A 17,063-nucleotide genomic window follows, 5' to 3' on the forward strand; every position below is an offset into this window, starting at 1 on the left:
ATTATTTCTCTTGTTGATTTCTCTCTCCCACTAGCATATAAAGTTCATAAGTATTGGGATCTTTGTTCTATTTATTGCTTTATATCTGGGATCTGCAACAGTGCCTGGCATATAGTAGGCATGCAGTTAATATTAAATGAGTTCTTCCAGGCTTTTGTTATACATATAAATTTTAAAAAAGAACATTTTATATGTTTTTTTCTGTAGCTTATTTTTTCTATAATCATATATGGTAGATAACTTTCCATTTCAGTGATACAGAGCCACTTCAAAATTTTTCTGGAAAAACATTTTTTCTGATATAGTTTTTTTTTATTGTGGCAAAATACACATAACATAAAATTTGCTACTTTAACCATTTTTATGTGTACAGTTCAGTGCCCTTAGTATATTCACGTTGTTGTACAGCCATCACCACCATCCACCTCCAGAACTTTTTTCATCTTGCAAATTGTCTTCAAGAAGTTACGAAATTCATTGTCATGATACTTTCCTCCTGTGCTTTCTTCTAAGAGTTTACTAGCTTTAATTCTTACATTTAGGTGTTTGATCTATTTTGAGCTGATTCGTATATGTGATGTAAGTAAGGGTGCTTTTGTATGTGGATATACAGTTTTTCCTGTAGCATTTGTTGAAAAAAAAAATATTGAATTGTCTTGGAACCCTTGTTAAATCATTTAACTGTACATATAATGGTTTATTTTTAGACTCTAATCCACTAGTATGTAAATCTTTGTGCCAGTACCATACTGTTTTGATTACTGTAGTTTGCAATGATGCATCATCATTTTAATTGTATTTAAGTACATTCTTTATCCAGTATTAAGGGCAGTTATAAATGCCTGGACTTATAATAAAAGACATGCATAAAAGAGGTTTTGTGTTTTTAGGTTAGTTGCAGTTTATTTTAAATATAGTTTGGAGGTAGATTTTAGGAATAATAAAGAAAAAATTAAAAACATATCCAAAGTAATTCATATTTTATTTTGCTTAAAGTTTATGTATTTATTTTGAGATAGCATGACTGGAGGAGGGGAAGAGAGAGAAGGAGACAGAGAATCCCAAGCAGGCTCTGCACTGTCAGCATAGAGCCTGATGTGGGACTTGAACTCAGGAACTGTGAGATCATGACCTGAGCCGAAATCAAGAGCCAGACGCTTAACCGGCTGCAGGTGGCTCCCAAAGTGACTCATATTTTAGACATTAAGAATATGATGAATTATTGTTCCAGTATTTCTTTATGAACAAATGTTCATATTATGTATTCAACTTTTTTCTTTTATTAAGAGAGAAAGTGAGAGAGGGGCAGAGGGAGAGGGAGGGGCTTGATCTCACAACCTTGAGATCATGACCTGAGCTGAAATTAAGAGTTGGATACTTAATTGAGCCACCCAGGCACCCCTTGTCTATTCAGCTTCTAATGCTTTTTTATCAGTTCTGATTTCCTCAGTCCTGTTTTCAGTGAACTTAGTTTTGTATTATTCTCATATTTCAGGAAAGGAAGTTATGTTTAGAAGTAGCTTTTTGGTAAATCTGGGAGACTATGTTGACTGACTAAAATATGTTATATTTATTGTTTTTCTGTAATTTCTGTCAAATTGTGATTTGAGTAGAAGGTACTTGACTTCAGTGGAATAAGAATATTCCTTAACTATGCTATCCTAAGTTCTTCCATTTAAAAGGAGCTAATCTTGGGGCGCCTGGGTGGCTCAGTCGGTTAAGCGTCCGACTTTGGCTCAGGTCATGATCTCGTGGTCCGTGAGTTCGAGCCCCGTGTTGGGCTCTGTGCTGACAGCTCAGAGCCTGGAGCCTGTTTCTGATTCTGTGTCTCCCTCTTTCTCTGACCCTCCCCCATTCATGCTCTGTCTCTCTCTCTCTCAAAAATAAAATAAAAACGTTAAAAAAAAATTTAAAAGGAGCTAATCTTAGTAAATCAAATCCAGAGTATGTTAAAAGAATCATACATCATTATTGTATTAGTTTCCCAGGCCTGCTGTGGCAAATTCACATACTTGGGGGTTTAAAACAAACAAAAAATACTCTTTCACAGTGCTGGAGGCTCAGAATATGAAATGAAGATGTTGGTAGCTTTGGTTCCTTCTGGAGTTTCTGAGGCAGAAATCTCTCCTTCTTCTCTAGCTTGTGGACATGTCACTCCATTTTCTGTGTCCCTGTATCTAGGTTTCTCTCCTTGCTCTTATAAAGAGAGTAGTCATTGGATTTAGAGCCCACCCTAACCCATTTCGACCCAGTCTTAGCTAATTATATCTTCAGAGACCCTGTTTCCAAGTGAGGTCCCATTCTGAGATTCTAGGCGGACATGGAGTTTTAGATTATTCAGTCTTCTGGAATTACTGAGTAAGGTTTAGTCCAGGAACTCAAAAGATGGTTCAACCTGAGAAAACTTCTATAATTTATGTCATTAGCAAGCTAAAAGAAAAAACTTTTATATTAATAAATACTTTACAAAAGTATTTGCTTCAGATTAAAAAAAATCCATTCCTGATTTTTAAAAAAAAGCTGTTAAATCCATAGAACTACCCCCCCCCCCAATTAAGTCCAATGAAATCATGGATAAGTCAGAGATATATCCACGTTTGCTTTGGAGATTGTCTAGATCAAAGTTGCTTAACCTCTTGTAGGACGTGGATGTCTTTGGTGAGAACTGTTGAACCCTTTCTCACTTCCTTTGGGTCATTATGGGAATAAATGAGAGGCACACAGGTTGTTCACAGTAGTGCCTAACCCACAGCGAGGGCTGAGAAAAAAGTGTTAGGTATTGCTATCCATGCACTTTCTACTCCCCCTTTACTCCTTGTAAAACTCAGGAACAGAACTTCTGCTTTGTAGGTAAAAAAATTCTTACCTCACTTTTATGTCACCCTTACCCCTAAAATAAAAGGCTCTGCTTCTTCGGCCATGTTGGAACCCTTAGACTCAGCTGGCATGTGCTTGGAAAAGCTGGAATACAAGGAGACAGCTTGCTCTCCTTGTTGAACCTTTCTTAGATATTCCTTAGTTATTCAGTGCATAAAATAGCAATATATAGTGGAACTACTAGAGATTGAAAAGTTTTATCTTCTGGCTTACTGCATCTTTTCTAATTTTTCTATAGTAATGCACTTAAATAATAAAAATATTTAAAAATGTTCATATTACGGGGGCACCTGGGTGGTTCAGTCGGTTAAGCATCTGACTTTGGCTCAGGTCATGATCTCACAGTTTGTGGGTTTGAGTCTGCATCTGGCTCTGTGCTGACAGCTCCGTGCTTATGGCTCTGAGCCTGGAGCCTGCTTCGGATTCTGTCTCCCTTTCTCTCTCCCCTCCCTTTCTCTCTCTCTCTCTCTCTTTCTCAGGAAAATAAATGTTAAAAAAAAAAAGTTTATTTATTTTATTTATTTTAAATGCTTGTGCATGTACAAGCAGGGGAGGGGCAGAAACAGGGAGAGAGAGAAAATCCCAAGCAGGCTCTGTGCTATCAGTGCAGAGCCTGATATGGGGTTTGGTCCCATGACCCTGGGATCATGACCTGAGCCGAAATCAGGAGTTGGAGGCTCAGCCACTCAGGCGTCCCATAATTACCCTATTTTTGAGTAGTATTGGATGTTAATCCTAAATATTTTTAGTAATTGTGATATAAAAATATCTGATTCCTACTGATGACAGTCACAGTTACTAATACTGTGATGGTTTACTGTGTACTTTCATGGTTGAAGGAAATGCTAGATTTCAGTTAGAGATTAATGAGAATAAAGATAAAATTTTTCCTCCAAGTTCACAAACCAGCCTCCCCTGGTGGAGGGGGGGGTTTATCCATTGACCCATGGATTAAGAACCTTGCAATAATGCTGTAAGAGAAGAAAACAACATACTGTAAATATTGAGTAAGGAAAGGTAAAATAATCATTCCTTGTAGATGATGTGATTTTATACTAAGAAAATCCAATAAATTAAATACTTTTAGGTAAGACAAATTAGTAATTTGGATACAATATAAATATACTGAAATCAATAGTTTTGTTTTATTCTAGCAAAAACCAGTTAGAAGTTGAAATGGAAAAATGATTTAATTCACAATAATACTAGTAACTATAAATTACCTAAAAATAGAGGAAGAAATACATAAGACTTAGGAAGACTATAAAATTTTATTAAAGGACATTAGAAAAGATCTGAATAAATGTAACACATACTATATTCCTGGATGAGGAAATTCAAAGTCATGATGCTCTTCTTCTTTCAAAATTACTATATAAATTTAATGTCATTGAATTAATTTCATGAATTGTTTAATAGTACTTGACAGATTTTAAAGTTCAAAAGGAAGATGAAGTATATGACTTTAAAAGTGTTTTAAAAACTTTTAAACTAAATGTTACTATTATTTTAATGTTTATTTTTGAGAGAGAGCGACAGAGACAGTGTAAGCAGGGGAGGGGCAGAGAGGGAGGGAGACACAGAATCTGAAGCAGGCTCCAGGGTCTGAGCTGTCAGCACAGAGCCCAAAATGGTGCTGGAACCCACAAACCGTGAGATCATGACCAGAGCCAAAGCTGGACACTTAACTGACAGAGCCACCCAGGCGCCTCTAAACCTATTGTTTTTAAAGGTTTGCTTATTTTTAAGAAAGAGAGAGAGTGTGTGTACCAGTGGGGGAGGGGCAGAAAGAGGGGGGGACAGAGATCCGAAGCAGGCTCTGTGCGGACAGCAGCAAGCCCCATGTGGGGCTTGAACCCACGAACCGTGAGATTATGACCTGAGCCGAAGTTGGACACTCATCTGAGCCACTCAGGTGTCCCCAAACTTCTTATTTTGAGATAATTTTAGGTTCATATACAGTTATGAAAGTAATACAGAGATCTCGTACCCTTAACTCAGTTTCCCTCAGTGATAGTGTCTTGCAAAACTAATAGGCACCATCACGACCAAGACACAGATTTCTACCATCACAAGGGTCACTAATGGTGCCTTTTGAAAGCCACACCTTTCTTTGTGCCCTCCCCCTCCCTCTGGGCAACCCCAATCTGTCCTTTATTTCTATAATTTTGTCATTCAAAGAGTATTTTATGAATAGGATTATACATTATGTAAGCTTTTACTGTTGGCTTTTTTCACTCACGTGATTCTCATCCAGTTGTGTGTAGTAATAATATTCCATTCCTTTTTGTTGCCGAGTAGTATTCAGTGATTTGGGTGTATATCACAGGTAGTCCACCTATTAAAGGACTTACCACCCCCCCCCCCCCCCCCCCCCCAGTTTTTGGCTATTACAAATAAAAGTATTATAAACATTTGTGGACAGGTTTTTGTGTAGATACAGTCTTCATTTTTGGGGATAAACACCCACTAGTGTAGTGCTGGTTTGTATGTTAGTGGCATGTTTATTTTTTAAAGAAACTTCCAAACTATTTTCTGGAGTGGCTGTGTGGCTGTACTGTATTACATCCACCAGCAATATATAAGTGATCTACTTTTTTTTTTAAAGTTTATTTTGAGAGAGATCGTACATGCTCGAGCAGGGGAGGGGTAGAGAGAGAGAAAGAGAATGCCAAGCAGTCTCTGTGTTGTCAGCACAGGTTTGATGTGGGGCTTGAGCTCATGAACAGAGCCATGAGATGTGAGATCATGACCTGAGCTGAAATAGAAAGTTGGATGATCAACTGGTTGAGCTACCCAGGCACCCCTCCTTAGGATTTTCTACAAAGACAATCATGCCATCTGTGAATGGGGACAGTTTTATATCTTCCTTTTTGATCTTTATGCCTTTTGTTTCCTTTTCTTGCATTTTTGCACTGGCTAGAGCTTCCCACACTATGTTTGATTTAGTGATGAGATGGAACATTCTTGCCTAGTTGCCAATCGTAGAAAGCATTGTCTTTCACTGTTAAGCATAATATTAACTTTAAGCTTCTTTACTTACTTACTTATTTATTTTTATTTTGGGTTTTTTGGTGGTAGGAGGTAGATTCTGTTACCAGGTTGAGGACATTTCCCCCTATTCTTATTTTTCTGTTTTTTTGTTTTGTTTTGTTTTTTTTAAGCAGAATTAGTGTGGAATTTTATCAAATGCTTTCTTGCATAAGTTGATGGATCATCTGTTATTTTTCTTCTTTGGCAATATGGTGGATTATGTTGGCTGATAATTAAATGTTGAGCCAGTATTCTTGCTTCTCTAGAATAAATCATATTTGGTCATGTTGTATAATTCTTTTGCATATTGCTAAATTTTATTTGCTAATAGTAAGAATTTTTTTTTTTTTTTAATTTTTTTTTTTCAACATTTATTTATTTTTGGGACAGAGAGAGACAGAGCATGAACGGGGGAGGGGCAGAGAGAGAGGGAGACACAGAATCGGAAACAGGCTCCAGGCTCTGAGCCATCAGCCCAGAGCCTGACACGGGGCTCGAACTCACGGAGTGCGAGATCGTGACCTGGCTGAAGTCGGACGCCCAACCGACTGCGCCACCCAGGCGCCCCAATAGTAAGAATTTTTGTTCCTTGGGGCACCTGGGTGACTCAGTTGGTTAAGCATATGACTCTTGATTCCAGATCAGGTCATGATCTCACCATTCGTGGGATTGAGCCCCACATTGGGCTCTGCGCTGACAGCGTGGAGCCTGCTTGGGATTCTCTCTTTCCTTCTCTCTCTCTGCCCTTCCCCTGTTCACATGTGTGTACTCTCTCTGTCTCTCAAAATAAATAAACTAAAAAAAAAAAAAAAAAAGTTTTGTATTTGTTTTCATGAGGAGTATTGATCTCTAGTTTGTTTGTTTTTATGTAGGCTTCACAACCATTGCAAAGCCCAACGTGGGGCTTGAACTCACAACTGTGAGATCAAGACCTGAGCGGAGATCAAGAGTCGGATGCTTAACTGACTGAGCTACCCAAGTGCCCCTGAGCTCTAGCTTTTTGTCAGTTTGTTTGCTTTGTTTGTGTAGTGAGTTTGCCTGGTTTTGGTATCAGGGTAATTCTAGCTTCATAAGGTGAATTAGTGTCTCCTTTCTCAACCAGTTTCTGGAGGAGATTGTGTAGAAATGATATTAACTCTAAATGTTTGGTAAAATTCATTCCGTCTGGACCTGGAGATTTCTTTTTTGAGAGTCTTTAAATTATGGATTCAATTTCCTAATAATTATGGGACCATTCAAGTCATCTGTTTTATGTGGGGTCAGGTGTTTTAGTTTTTTTTTTTTTTTTAAGGAATTATCTGTTTTGTCCAAGTTGTCAAATTTACATTTGTAAGTTGTTCCTAGAATTACCACTTATCTCTTTGGTTTCTTCAAAGTCTGTAGTGATATCCCTTTTTTTGTTTCATTTTTTTCCTTCTTTTCATTTCTGATATTGGTAGTGGGTTTTTTTGTGTCTAACTGAGGGCTTGTCAATTTTATTGATCTATTTAAAGAACCAGCTTTGAATTCATTTATTTTTTTAAAAATATTTTTCTGTTTTCAAATTCATTAATTTATGTTGTCTATTACTTCCTTTTGCTTGCTTTTGGGTTTATTTTGTTCTTTTTTTTTTTTTTTTTTTTTTTTTGAGAGAGGGAGAGCACACAGCCCAAGTGGGGGAGAGGGACGGAGGGAGAAAGAGAGAATCCTAAGCAGGCTCCACACTCAGCCTGGAGCCTGATGTGGGGCTCAATCCCACAACCCTGGGATCACGACCCAAGCTGAAACCAAGAGTTGGATGTTCAACCAACCAAGCCACCCAGGCACCCTGATTTTGTTCTTTTTCTAGGTTCTTAAAATGGAAACTTAGATGATTTGACTTTTCCTCTTTCCACTATAAGCATTTTAGCGCAATAAAATTGTCTCTAAGTACAGCTTTTGCTGTGTCCCACAAATTTTACTGTTTTGTGATTACATTCATATTTTATTTCTGTGTACTTTGTATTTCCTTTGAGACTTCATTTTTGATTCATTGATTTTTTTTTTTTAGAAGTGTGTTGTTTAGTGTCCAAGTGTATGGTGATTTTCCTGTTCTCTTTCTGTTACTGAGTTCTAGTTTAATTCCATTGTAGTTGGAGAATACAATCTGTGATTTCATTCTTGTAAATTTGCTGAGGTTTGTTTGTTGGTTTATATTTTGGGGACAGAATATAAAGAATATAGGAATGTGTACCTGCTATTGTGTGGTGGAATATTTCTGTAAATGTTAATTAGACCCTGTTCGTTGAGGCTGTCATTTTTTTTTTTTTAATCTTTGCTGATTTTCTGTCTAATTGTTCTGTCAGTTGAATGAGGGGTGTTGAAATCTCCAACTATAATTATTTTCTTCTTTCTGTTATGTCAGTTTTTGTTTTTTTTTTTTAAATTTTTTTTTCCAACATTTTTTATTTATTTTTTTTGGGACAGAGAGAGACAGAGCATGAACGGGGGAGGGGCAGAGAGAGAGGGAGACACAGAATCGGAAGCAGGCTCCAGGCTCTGAGCCATCAACCCAGAGCCCGACGCGGGGCTCGAACTCACGGACCGCGAGATCGTGACCTGGCTGAAGTCGGACGCTTAACCGACTGCGCCACCCAGGCGCCCCTGTCAGTTTTTGTTTAACAGATTTTGGAGCTCTGTTGTTTGGTACATACATACCAACTGTCTTCTTGGTGGCTTGAATATTATATAATGTGCTTTGTGGTCGGTTTATCTGATTATTAATATAGCTACTCTTGCTTTCCTTTGATTGGTGTTTACATGATATATCTTTTTTCATTCTTTTGCTTCCAACCTGTCTCTGCTGTTATATTTGAAGCAACTTTTTGTGGACTGCATGTAGTTGGGAGTTGGGTTATGTTTTTTAATTTGCTCTGCCAATCTCTGTTAATTGGTATACTTACATTAATTACATAAAATTATTAATATGTTAGGGCTTAAGTTTGCTGTTTTATTTTTTGTTTTCTGTTTGTTTGGGTTTTTATTTCTGTGTTTTTTTCTCTGCCTTCCTGTAGGTAATTTGAACATTTTTTAGAATTCCATTTTGAGGGGCACCTGGATGGCTCAGTTGGAAGAGTGTGCATTTCTTGATCTTGCGGTTGTGGGTTTGAGCCACATCATATTGGGAATGGAGATTACTATAAAACAAACAAAAAACCTTAAAAAAAATCTTAAGTAAGAATCCCATTTTGATTTATTTATGTTTGCTGGTGTATCACCTTGTATACCTTTTCCAGTAATTGCTGTAGTGAGCATTGCATTATGTCTCATAACATCACAGTCTGTTGGTGTCATTTTAACACTTTAAGTGTTGACATCTTACCACCCTTTAATATCCCCATTTGTAATTGGTATTATTTTTTCTGTATTCATTTAGAAACAGATAGTGTTGTATTTTTTGCTTCAGTCATTAAACATAATGTAGAGGACTCAAAGGAGAAGGAAAGCCTATTGATTTTACCCATATTTTTGCATATTGTTTTTTTTTTAATTTCTTTGATATATGTTGATGTGTTCCAAAATTCCTTGTTATATAATTTCTTCTCTGTTTAGAGAATTTTGTTTAGCCATTCTTTTAGGATAGGTCTGTTGGTGGCAAGTGCTCATTAGTTTTAAATCATTAGAGACTGTGTTGATTTCTCCTTCATTCCTGAATGATATTTTCACAGGGTGTAGGATTCTGGGTTGATTTTTTTTTTTTTTTTTTTAACTTTAAAAGATATCATTCCACATTTTTTTGTCTCCATGGTTTCTGATGAAAACTCTGCTGTTGTGAATTATTTTTCTTCTATAAGTAAGGTATCATTTATCTCTAGCTACTTTTTAGAAGTTTAATTGTTATGTGTTGGGATGGATTTCTTTAGGTTTGTCCTTTTGGGGTTTACTCAACTTCTTGAACCTGTAGGTTACATCTCTTGACAAATTTGGGAACTTTTCAGATATTATTTTTCAGCTTTGTCCTCTTTCTCTTCTCTTTTTCAGGACTCTAATGGCTAATTTCTAGTGTTGTGTCTTACATTTCACTGATTCTTCTCTCTGTTCCTTTTATTCTGCTGTTGAATCAATCCACTTAACTTTATTTCAGTTATTTTTCAGTTCTAAAATTTCTATTTGATTCTTCTTTATATCTTATCTTTGTTTAGACTTTCTTTGCTGAGGCTTTCACCTTGTGTATTTGTTTCAACTGTGTTAGTAATTGTTGAAGCATTTTTATTGTGGCTGCTTTTAGAATCTTGTGAGATAATTCTAACATTTATGCCATATTGTTGGCATCTACTGATTGCTATTTTTCATTCAATTTGAAATCTTCTTGGTTCTTGGTATGATGAATGGTTCTTTCTTTTTTTTAAATTGAAGCTTGGATATTCTTGTGTTATGTGACATTGGATCTCATTTAAACCTGTTTTAGCCAGCTTTCACTGGCACCACTTTAGGAAGAGAAAGGTGAGTGAGGCTTTGTTATATTGCTAGATAGAGTTAGAATTCCAGTTTGTTTGTTTGTTTGTTTTTCATTTTCCAAATAAAATAAGTGAAAGGATATGTTACATGTTTGCTGCATGAGTAAAATGTATAAACTAATTTTGTGTGTGTGTGTGTGTGTGTGTGTGTGTTTTAGATTAACATTATGTCACTATCACAAGCTTTTTTTTTAATTTTTTTTTTTTTTTTACTGTTTATTTTTTATTTTTGAGACAGAGACAGAGCATGAACAGGGGAGGGGCAGAGAGAGAGAGGGAGACACAGAATCTGAAACAGGCTCCAGGCTCCGAGCTGTCAGAACAGAGCCCGATGTGGGGCTCGAACCCACGAACTGTGAGATCATGACGTGGGCTGAAGTCGGACGCTTAACCAACTGAGCCACCCAGGTGCCCCTCACAAGCTTTTAAGAGTAAAGGCTGCAGATTGAATCTAGTACTCCCTTTTCCAAACTCTGTGAAGCAGGGAGAAGTGAAGTAGGGAATGTATACTTTCACCAGTGTAAGAATTTAAGAAGAGCAATGTGGATATGAGCATAAGGGTTTTCTAGCAAACTACTGAGATTTCACCCATAGCTTGAGCCTTTCTTCCAAGAAGCTAATTTGATGATGATGATGATGATGATAAGAAGACAGGACTATCTTTTTTAAATGTATATTTCCATTTTTCTTTGATAGAAATGACATCAGATGTACCATCACTGGGTCCAGCCATTGCCTCAGGAAACCCTGGGGCTGGGATTCAAAGTGGAGGAGCCATTGTCCACAGGGCTATTAAGCGGCGACCAGGGTGAGTTTGGATATCATGTGTTGTGTCTCTCCTGTAAGCCAGCCTGATTTAGTTAGTGGCTGAATCCTCTTGGCTATGCTTAACCCTTTCACTTCAACTGGTTACTTACTACACTGCTGTCAGATATCTTTCTTTAGTTCCTGGATTTTTTCCTTACACAGAATTAACATTTTTATCTAACTTTCTTTTATGCAGGTTTTTTTTTTTTAATTTTTATTTTTTATTAAGTTTTTTATTTTAATTATTATATAGTTAACATATAGTGTTATATTAATTTCAGGTGTACAATATAGTGATTCAACAATTCTGTACATCATTACTCAAGTGCTCATCATATGTGTACTCTCAATCCCCTTCACCTATTTCACCTGTTCCTGCCACATTCCCTCTAATATGCTTTATTTTATTTTATTTTTTAATGTTTATTTATTTTGAGAGAGAGAGAGCAGGGGAGGGGCAGAGAGAGAGGAAGAGAGAGGATCCCAAGCAGGCTCCACACTCAGTGGAATGTAGTGCAGGGCCTGATGCAGGGCTTGATATCACGAACTGTGAGATCATGACCTGAGCCGAAATCACGAGTCAGACTCTTGACTGACTGAGCCACCCTATGTCCCAATATGCTTTATTTTAAATGAGTACCCTGAGTTAAAGTGTTTGTTTTTTTTTTTTTTTCAAAAAGAGCATTTCTTAATGATGCATACTTGAGAATATATGGTTCTAAAAGATATAATATATAAAACATTCCATCCAAGAAAAATAGAGTGCACATTTTCTTCAAGTACACATAGAAGTACACATAGAAGAATCCATTGGTTAATTCACTTAAGAAAAGGCATAGCAAATATTACAAATTTAAGAAAACTGAAATCATACCAAGTGTATTTTCCAGCCACAATGGCAAAAAACCAAAGATAACAGTAAAACAAAGCTGGAAAATTTACAATGTAAATTTACGTTAAATATTTAATATGTAAAAACTAACACACAACTGCATGAGCAGTGGGAAAAATAAGAAATCAAATGCCAAATGAAAATATGTCTCAAAACAAAAGAAAAAGAAGACACAATATTGCAAAACTTATGGGATGCAGCAAAAACAGATGTTAGAGTGAAATTTGTGCTGTCAATCTTTGTATTAAAAACTCAAGACAAGTTAACATTACACCGCAAGGGACTAGAAAAAAAAGAAACATAGCTGAAATTTAGGAGATGAAAGAAATAACAAAGAAAAATCAGAAATAAAGACCATAATAAACAATAGCATAACATTGAAAGTAATGACCAGTTTTTCCAAAAAAATAAACAAAATTGGAATTATTTTAACATTAAGGGGAAAAGACTCAAAAACTACAATGAGTACCAAAATGGAAGAGAAAACAATACAACAGGTAACCACAGAAATACAATAGATAACATAGATTACTATAAACTATTATATACTAACAAATCTGATAATTTAGGAAAAAAACAAAAACAGATAATTCCTAAAAACATACAAGTTACCAAGATTGAATTATGAGTCTTTTTTTTATTAAAAAAAATTTTTTTTAAATGTTTATTTTTGAGACAATGCGAGAGACAGAGTGCAAGCAGCGGAGGGGCAGACAGAGGGAGACGCAGAATCTGAAGCGAGCTCCAGGCTCTGAGCTGTCAGCCCAGAGCCCAATACAGGGCTCAAACTCACGAACCGTGAGATCATGACCTGAGCCGAAGTCAGACGCTTAACCAACTGAGCCACTCAGGCGCCCCTGAATTATGAGTCTTGAATGCAACAAGTAGGAAGTCTTCTTAGACCACTGACATGAATGAAAGTTGAATTTAGGAATCAAAAATCTCCCAGCACAGAAAACCTGAGGCACATGGCTTCATCGGCAAACCCCACCAAACATTAAAAAAAAAAAAAAAAAAATTAATGACAATCTTTATCAAAATCTTACAAATAATGGAATAAAGGGAACACATTCAGTATCATTCCACCAGGTCAGTACTACCCTGATACCAAAGCAGGACTAAAGCAATACAAGAACAAAGAAGTCTACTTTATCTGGTATAAGTATTGCTACTCTTTCTTTTGATATCCATGTGTGTGCTGCTTTTCCACTTCCTCACTTTCAATCAGCGGGTATCGTTAGGTCTAAAATGAGTCTCTTGTAGGCAACATATAAAAGGGTCTTGTTTTGTTTTTTAAGTTTTTTTTTAATGTTTATTTATTTATTTATTTTGAGAGAGATTGCAAGCAGGGAGACGTAGAGAGTGAGGGAGAGAGAATCCCAAGCAGGCTCCGTGCTGCTCCCACGTGGGACTGGATCCCATGAATTGGGAGATCATGATCTGAGCCAAAATCAAGAGTTGGATGTTCAACCAGTTGAGCTACCCAGACACCCCCAAGGGTCTTGGTTTTTATCCATTCGGTCATCCTATAATCTTTTGATTGGAACTTTTAGTCCATTTACATTCAAAGTAATTATTGGTAGATGTGTGCTACTTTATTGCTTGCTTTGTTGTTTCTGGAGATTTTCTTTGATCCTTTATCACTTTTGATCTCCCCTTTGCACTCAAAGAGTCACCCTTAATATTTCTTTTTTTTTTTTTAATGTTTTATTTATTTTTGAGAGAGAGAGAGCGAGAGTGAGACACAGAATTCGAAGTAGGCTCCAGGCTCTGAGCTTTCAACACAGAGCCCAACACGGGGCTCAGACTCATGAACTATGAGATCATAACCTGAGCCGAAGTTGGACGCTTAACCGACTGAGCCACCCAGGCGCCCCATCCCCTTTAATATTTCTTGTAGGCCTGGTTTAGTAGTCACGAACTCCTTTAGTTTTTATTTGGGAAACTCTTGTCTCCCCTTCTCAATGATAGACTCTTGCTGGTTAGAGTATTCTTGGCTCCAGATTTTTCCCATTCAACACTTTGAATATATCATGCCACTCCCTTCTGGCTTGCCAAGTTTTTGTTGATTAATCTCCAGCTAGCTTTATGAGTTTTCCCTTGTACATTAAGGACTTCTTTTGTCTTGGTGCTTTTAGTATTTTTTATCAGTATAGTTTGCAAATTTAATTACAGTATGTCTTGGTGTTGTCCTTTTATTGATTTTGATGGGAGTTCTTTGTGCTTCTTGGATCTGGAGGTCTGTTTCCTTCTCCAGATTAGGGAAGTTTTCTGCTTTCGTTTCTTGAAATAAATTTTATGCTCCCTTTTCTCTGTCTTTTTCTGAGACTCCTATAATACATATGTTACCATGTTTGATCGAGTCCCTGAGTTCTAAGTCTATTCTTGTCTTGCATAATTCTGTCTTTTGTTCAGCTTTATTACTTTCTATTATTTTGTCTTCTAGATCAGTAATTCATTCCTCTGCTTTTTCCAGCTTCCTGTTCATTGCATCAAGGCTGTTTCCAATCTTTTTCATTGCATTCTTCATCTCTGATAGATTCTTTTTTAATTCTTTTATCTCTGTTGCAAGGGTCTCACTGATGCTTCTTTTCTCAAGCCCAGTGAGTATCCTTATGATTGTTGCTTTAAATGCCTCCTTTTCCTGAAAGTAGTGAAACCAATGAAACCAGAAATGTCTGCAAAGCCCAAAGATTTCATGGTTGTTGAGAAAACTCAGTTTTCTTTAAACTTTGTGTCTGCATTTTCAAAATTAGAGAATGCTGAACTGCAGTGTATTTCTCCACTAAGGTATTGATATGTTGCTTGGTTTGGAATGCAGAGTCCATTCATTTCCAGAAGCGTGTATGTATTTATGTATTTCCAGAAGTACTTATTAATTGCCTAATTAGTATAAGATATTGTGCTGATTGCTAGTATGATACAAAGATAAATAAGATACGGTTCTTGTCTTTAAGTTGCTTATGTCCTAAAGGGAATAATCATTATACATATAAATAGAGTACAAGGTAGAATATGCCAAGTTTGCTAAGAAAGGAATGCTTACAGTACTGTGTATTTTTGTGTATGGAAATCCCATAATTAGTAAAGATTGGAAAAGCTTCAGAAAAGAGGTTGCTTTAGAAAAGCCTGAGAGAATTGGTAGTATTTTGTCCATTTTTTGGTGTTAAATTTCTCTTCTTTCTTTCCTTTTAAAAATTGTGGAACCAGTATTACAACTAGTCTTTAAATTTCACCCACTAATAGTAATGCAAGAGTGATCCCTGGGTTTAAGTGGTAACATGAGTAACATTTTAAGAGTTGCTACGTCTCCAAGAGTTTTACACATTTTTAACTCACTGAGTAAGTAACTTACTCAAGGTTCTAAAGCCAGTAAATGGAAGATCTTTGATATGAACCTTGGGAGGTTAGGGGGGTTAGCTTCAGAGTACACTCTCTTAAACACAGTTTATGTTTTTGTATAATAGCAAACAATTGGAAATGATATAAATATCAAAATTAAGCAGCACTCTCAACAATAGCCAAATTGTGGAAAGAGCCTAAATGTTCATCAACTGATGAATGGATAAAGAAATTGTGGTTTATATACACAATGGAATACTACGTGGCAATGAGAAAGAATGAAATACGGCCTTTTGTAGCAACGTGGATGGAACTGGAGAGTGTGATGCTAAGTGAAATAAGCCATACAGAGAAAGACAGATACCATATGGTTTCACTCTTATGTGGATCCTGAGAAACGTAACAGAAACCCATGGGGGAGGGGAAGGAAAAAAAAAAAAAAAGAGGTTAGAGTGGGAGAGAGCCAAAGCATAGGAGACTGTTAAAAACTGAGAACAAACTGAGGGTTGATGGGGGGTGGGAGGGAGGGGAGGGTGGGTGATGGGTATTGAGGAGGGCACCTTTTGGGATGAGCACTGGGTGTTGTATGGAAACCAATTTGACAATAAATTTCACATATTGAAAAAAATATATCAAAATTAGGGGATTATGTATTATATTTGAAAATGGAGTATTCTATAGCTATTAGAAGTGACAAATATGTATCAGTACATGGTGTGCCTAGATGGCTCTGTCAACTAAGTGACTCTTGATTTTAACTTAGGTTGTGATCTCAGGGTTGGTGAGGTTGAGCCCCTGCTTGGGATTCTTTCCCTCTCTGCCCCTCCCCGTGCACCTGTGTATTCTTTCTCTCAAGATAAAAAATAAACTTTAGAAGTGACAGATATGTATCAGTACAGAAAAATGTTCACAATATATTGGAAGGTTACAATTTATGTAATATATCACTCTGTCAGAAAGAAATATGTGTAACGTGTGCGTAGCAAAACTGAAAGGATACTCATCAGATTTCTAGATGATGAGATTATGGGGGATTTTTTTTCTTTTGTTTTTAATTTCTAGATTTTCTGAAATGAATGTATGTTGTAATCAGGAAAAAAATTTTTTTAAGTTTATTTATTTATTTTGAGAGAACGTGTGTGAGAGAGCATGAGCAGGGGAGCGCCAGAGGGAGAGGGAGAGAGAATCCCAAGCAGTCTCCATGCTGCCAGTGAAGAGCCTGACATGGGGCTCGAGCCCATGAACCATGATATCATGACCTGAGCCAAAATCAAGAGTCAGATGCTTAACCAACTGAGCCACCCAGGCGCCCCATCAGGAAAATATATTAAAAGAAGTAATACACATTCTTTTAAAGAAAGATTGGAAAATAGAAAGAATAAAATAGCAATAATCCTATTGCCCCAAGTCATGTCCTATCATTTTTTTTTAGTGTAATTCCTTCATTCTTTATATGTAGATCTTATTAGTAGTTGTAATCATATAATTATATAGATTTTTTTTTTTGTATTTTGTATTTTTTTTTAAGTTTTTGTTTATTTACTTAGAGAGAGAGAGAATGAGCCAGGGAAGGGCAGAGACAAAGAATACCAAGCAGGCTCTGTGCTGGCCACAGAAGACCCAATGTGGGGCTCAGT

General features: G+C 36.6%; 1 protein-coding gene across 6 annotated transcripts in view; it reads left to right on the plus strand.

Moving 5' to 3' along the window:
• Positions 1 to 17,063, plus strand: part of ARNT (aryl hydrocarbon receptor nuclear translocator) — a 79,964-nt gene that overhangs the window by 13,878 nt on the left and 49,023 nt on the right. For all 6 annotated transcript variants that reach the window (XR_008417391.1, XR_008417392.1, XM_019432854.2 and 3 more), the window contains exon 2: positions 11,082 to 11,193. Coding sequence is in view for 4 of the 6 variants with exons in the window: in XM_019432854.2 (XP_019288399.1) it covers positions 11,082 to 11,193 (112 nt within the window). In the remaining 2 variants the exon portion in view is untranslated. The remainder of the gene's footprint in view (positions 1 to 11,081; positions 11,194 to 17,063) is intronic.

This window comes from Panthera pardus, unplaced genomic scaffold, assembly GCF_024362965.1.
Source record: "Panthera pardus isolate Hobbes unplaced genomic scaffold, ASM2436296v1 HiC_scaffold_11, whole genome shotgun sequence".
NCBI lineage: Eukaryota > Metazoa > Chordata > Mammalia > Carnivora > Felidae > Panthera > Panthera pardus.